Source organism: Clupea harengus, chromosome 25, assembly GCF_900700415.2.
Source record: "Clupea harengus chromosome 25, Ch_v2.0.2, whole genome shotgun sequence".
Lineage (NCBI taxonomy): Eukaryota > Metazoa > Chordata > Actinopteri > Clupeiformes > Clupeidae > Clupea > Clupea harengus.
Genome location: NC_045176.1, coordinates 1882624 through 1887623, shown reverse-complemented (window position 1 = coordinate 1887623; position 5000 = coordinate 1882624). Strand labels below are relative to the sequence as shown.

General features: G+C 47.7%; 1 protein-coding gene across 1 annotated transcript in view; it reads left to right on the top strand.

Annotated features, from left to right (window-relative positions):
- LOC105903825 (purine nucleoside phosphorylase-like) overlaps positions 1-1320 on the top strand; it is a 6712-nt gene extending 5392 nt beyond the window's left edge. Inside the window, exons 5-6 of the mRNA XM_012831624.3 lie at positions 1-190; positions 1038-1320. The exon at positions 1-190 is cut by the window's left edge and continues 1 nt beyond it. Of these exons, the coding sequence (XP_012687078.1) occupies positions 1-190; positions 1038-1255 (408 nt within the window). The 3' untranslated portion in view covers positions 1256-1320. The remainder of the gene's footprint in view (positions 191-1037) is intronic.
- Positions 1321-5000: the final 3680 nt, after the last annotated feature.

The following is a 5000-nucleotide window of genomic DNA, read 5'->3' as shown; positions in this document are numbered from 1 at the left end:
TTTGGTGTGCGTTTCCCTTGCATGTCGGACGCCTACAACCGTAAGCTGGTGCGTCTGGCCCAGGAGGTGGGATCGGAGCTGGGCTTCAGCGACTTCCTGCGTGAGGGCGTGTACTGTGTCCTGGGGGGGCCGTCCTTCGAGACCATCGCCGAGTGCCGCATGTTGAACAAGCTGGGCGCTGACGCTGTTGGTAAGACACCCATCGCTGTCATGTCTGTGTTCGTCTCGCAGGACCGCTGTCCAGGCTTCTGTGTTGTTTGATTGGTCATGTCTGTGTTCGTCTCGCAGGACCGCTGTCCAGGGCTCTGTGTTGTTTGATTGGTCATGTCTGTGTTCGTCTCGCAGGACCGCTGTCCAGGCTTCTGTGTTGTTTGATTGGTCATGTCTGTGTTCGTCTCGCAGGACCGCTGTCCAGGCTTCTGTGTTGTTTGATTGGTCATGTCTGTGTTCGTCTCGCAGGACCGCTGTCCAGGGTTCTGTGTTGTTTGATTGGACTTCACAGTCTGGAGACGGCTTGTTGACACTGTTGACATGATGCATGTTGAAAACAAATAACAACATAAATAATAACAACAAGGCTAAAGCTACTCCTCTCCTAGGGCCCTGGGCCCTCACCCCTTACTCCTCTCCTGGGGCCCTTACCCCTTACTCCTCTCCTGGGGCCCTAACCCCTTACTCCTCTCCTGGGCCCCTTACTCCTCTCCTGGGGCCCTCACCCCTTACTCCTCTCCTGGGGCCCTTACCCCTTACTCCTCTCCTGGGGCCCTCACCCCTTACTCCTCTCCTGGGGCCCTAACTCCTCTCCTGGGGCCCTAACCCCTTACTCCTCTCCTGGGGCCCTAACTCCTCTCCTGGGGCCCTAACCCCTTACTCCTCTCCTGGGGCCCTTACTCCTCTCCTGGGGCCCTAACCCCTAACTCCTCTCCTGGGGCCCTAACTCCTCTCCTGGGGCCCTAACCCCTTACTCCTCTCCTGGGGCCCTAGCCTAAGGTCACAGCATTTCTTATTGTTAAACTCCGCCCCCTCTGCCCCCACAGGCATGAGCACGGTTCACGAGGCGATCGTGGCGCGCCACTGCGGCATGCGGGTGTTCGCCCTGTCCCTCATCTCCAACCAGGCGGTCATGGACTACGAGAGCGAGGAGCGAGCCAATCACGAGGAGGTTCTGCAGACCGGGGACGAGCGTGCCCAGCAGCTGGAGAAGTTCGTGGCCACCTTCATCTCCCGCCTGGAACACGACGCCGCCACTCACTGAGGAGCGCGCCCTCTGAACCCTGCTGTTACACAACGCAGCTAAAGAAAGAAAGAAATAATAAAACATAAAAAAAATTATGAAAAATAAATAAATAAAACCCTCCATCAGTGGACAACCCAGGTGGACCAAATATATATTTTTACTTACCTCTCTTGACCAGGTACAAAACAAATATCTAATTAACGATTCCACATTTTGAGTAGTAATGGCGGGTTCACACACTGACAGGTATGACCAACCCTGTCAGACTAACCAGTAAAGTGTGTTTCCCATGTTGTGATTGCTTTTTATACACAACAACTTTTTTTTATTGCGTTTTTTGACTATGTTGGTATACTTGTATTTTTTTACCGCGTTCATATACTTTCTCCTCTGGTTTTCTCGTTCTCGGTCTTATTTTATAATTATTTTTCAGTTGGCATTCCTTCTGTGGCACTGTGGAGTCTGGCAGAGCTACAGGACCTCTAATGGACCTAAGCACTTAGAACCTGTTTAGACAGAGAGAGAGAAAGAGAGGGAGAGGGAGGGAGAGAGGGGGAGAGGTAGAGAGGAAGAGAAGGAGAGTGAAGGAAAGAGGGAGAGAGAAAGAGAGAGAGAGAGAGGGAAGGAGAGAGGGGTAGAGGAAGAGAGGGAGAGAGGGGGGAGAGGTAGAGAGAGAGAAGGAGAGTGAAGGAGAGAGGGGGAGAGGGAGAGAGGGGGGAGAGGTAGAGAGAAAGAGAGGGAGAGAGGGAGGGGGAGAGGTAGAGAGAGAGGGGGAGAGAGAGAGAGAAGGAGAGTGAAGGAAAGAGGGAGAGAGAGAGGGGGAGAGCGTCTCTGTTTGAGTGGTGTGAATGCACAGTGCAGTTAGAATGAGAGTGTGTGTAAGGTGGTGTTCTTCAAAGCTTCTGGCTGTTGTGAAGTGTGTGAGTATCACTGAGTCTAACAGCCTGCAGAGCAGTGTGTGTTTGTGACAGATCCAGAATGCCCTTCAAGGGGGTGGAATCATTCCGTTTTCTACTGATACATTTAAACCTGAAGCACCTCCAGATATTTAATATTTCGATGTCTAAAATGTGTTCATTTTAAATTATGTTATTGGGACAGTTGTTTTGTATTTTCTCTAGTGCCGGATTTTGTTATTAATGTAAATTGTATTACTGTGTCTCAAACACAATCTTATTAATGTAAATTGCTAGAAATATTCTAAGTCTTTATTTATGTTTAAAGTTGTACTGTTAAATTATGAAAATTGGAAGGTATTCCAATTTAGAAGGATACTACTGTTTTAGCGCTTTATTTCCACGGCCCAGAGAGATGAGTGTGAGTTAGAGATATGGTCACAGCCCAGAGAGATGTCGAACGCATGCAGTTCCAATGCAAAATAAAACAAAAGTGGCTGACTATTTGGTCATTTGTGTCCCTCTCTCTGTGCATGTGTGTGTGTGTGTGTGTCTGTGTGTGTGTGGTTGAGTGTGTGTTTTGTGTGTATGTTTTTGAGTGTGTGTGTGTGTGTGTGTGTGGTTGAGTATGAGTGTGTGTATGTTGTATGGTTGAGTGTGAGTGTGTGTGGTTGAGTATGCGTGTGTATGTTGTTGAGTGTGTGTATGTTGTATGGTTGAGTGTATGTTGTTGAGTGTGTGTGTGTGTGGGGGGGGGGTGTTGAGTGTGTGTGTATGTTGTATGGTTGAGTGTGTGGTTGTCTCTTTCTCTCATGTCTCTTTCTCAAGGGAAACTCAGCGACGTGTTTCAATGTTGCCCAGTCCTGGCCCCTCAGCTAAGCTTTCCATGACATCACAGGGCAGTGATGCCCATACATGGCCACTCTGTGTTCTGCTCTCCGTGTGTCCTCCATCCCCCCCTCTCTATCTTCCTCTCCCTTTCTCTCTCTCTTCCTCTCCCTCTCCCCCTCTCTCTATCTTCCTCTCCCTTTCTCTCTCTCTTCCTCTCCCTCTCCCCCCTCTCTCTCTTCCTCTCCCCCTCTCGCTTCCTCTCCCTCTCCCCTTCTCTCTCTATTCCTCTCCCCCTCTCTATCTTCCTCTCCCCTTCTCTCTCTCTATCTTCCTCTCCCTTTCTCTCTCTCTTCCTCTCCCCCTCTCTCTCTCTCTTCCTCTCCCCCTCTCGCTTCCTCTCCCTCTCCCCTTCTCTCTCTATTCCTCTCCCCCTCTCTCTTCCTCTCCCCCTCTCTCTTCCTCTCCCCTTCTCTCTCTATTCCTCTCCCTCTCTCTTCCTCTCCCCATCTCTCTCTTCCTCTCTGTGTGTCCCCCACCCCACCCCCAACAGGCCACAGTGTACAACATGACACATTTACACAGGCCACAGTGTACAACATGACACATTTACACAGGCCACAGTGTACAACATGACACACTTACACAGGCCACAGTGTACAACATGACACATTTACACAGGCCACAGTGTACAACATGACACACTTACACAGGCCACAGTGTACAACATGACACATTTACACAGGCCACAGTGTACAACATGACAAAGTTTATAGGCAAGCCAAGGCAGGTTTATTTATAATATATCATTTATACATTTCATACACAGAGGCAATACACATTTCATTAAAAGCAACAGCACCATCCACAAGAAAAATAGAGAATAAAGGATGAAAAACAATAAAAGATTAAAAATATAAAAAATACATAAAGTAGTAATTAAAAGAGTAATATAATTAAAAGATAATTAATGTGCAGTAAGAATGGTGTAGTGTCTTAGAGCGTCTGGGCTCTGCTAGCTGACCTTTCCATCTGTGGCTAACTGGACTCTGGGCTCTGCTAGCTGACCTTTCCATCTGTGGCTAACTGGACTCTGGGCTCTGCTAGCTGACCTTTCCATCTGTGGCTAACTGGACTCTGGGCTCTGCTAGCTGACCTTTCCATCTGTGGCTAACTGGACTCTGGGCTCTGCTGGCTGACCTGAGTCCATGGATCTAAGAGCCCTACACATTCTATTCTTTAAACATATCACAGATGTATTTTGGGCCTAAACCGTTCAGTGATTTAATGTAAATAATTGCCACCATCAACATAGTTTTCTGTTGCATTGCTCTACTGACCCTTGTAATAGTAACCTTCTGTTCACGCTGTATACCCACTAAGCTGTTCTACAATATGTGAATGCTCTCTCCACGTTTTATCCACAATTCATTTTGCATGTATCATTTAGTATATACCATCTTTAAAGTCTATATGTATTGTGTCTATTTGCCACATGTATGCTAGCATGCTTATCCTGATACGTGTATGAATTCACCTGCCGTGTCTCTGATTCTGATTCTCTCCCCTCCCCCTCTCCTTCCATTCAATCTGGGTCAATTTGGGTCAAATGTATTGTATTGTAACGTAGTCATGACATCCTTTCTAGGTGGTTGTGGAGATGGCACAGTTTCATTGTTTGACTGTGTGGTTTGACTCTAAATTCATGCCATTTGTCTGTGGAAAGGAGTTCTAGGGTCATCTGTTTTGAGGCCTTTGTAAGCTTGCCAACCATGACAAAAAGAGTGATGGTATTGTTGAGGTTCCTGTTTCTCCACAGTCCTTTCTGTTTGCTCAGGGATTTCTTGACTTTCACTGATGCAGCCACATTCATGGCATTTGAAATGTTTCCAGGGGTACCCATCAGCACATGGACGATGCAGAGCTTGTTTTCAGTCTGAGAATAGACATGTATGTGTTTAAAAACATTCAGACATATTCTGGGAGCTCCTCCATCTGTACTTCCATTTACAGTCGTCCGCTGCGCAGGCGTCTCGTGG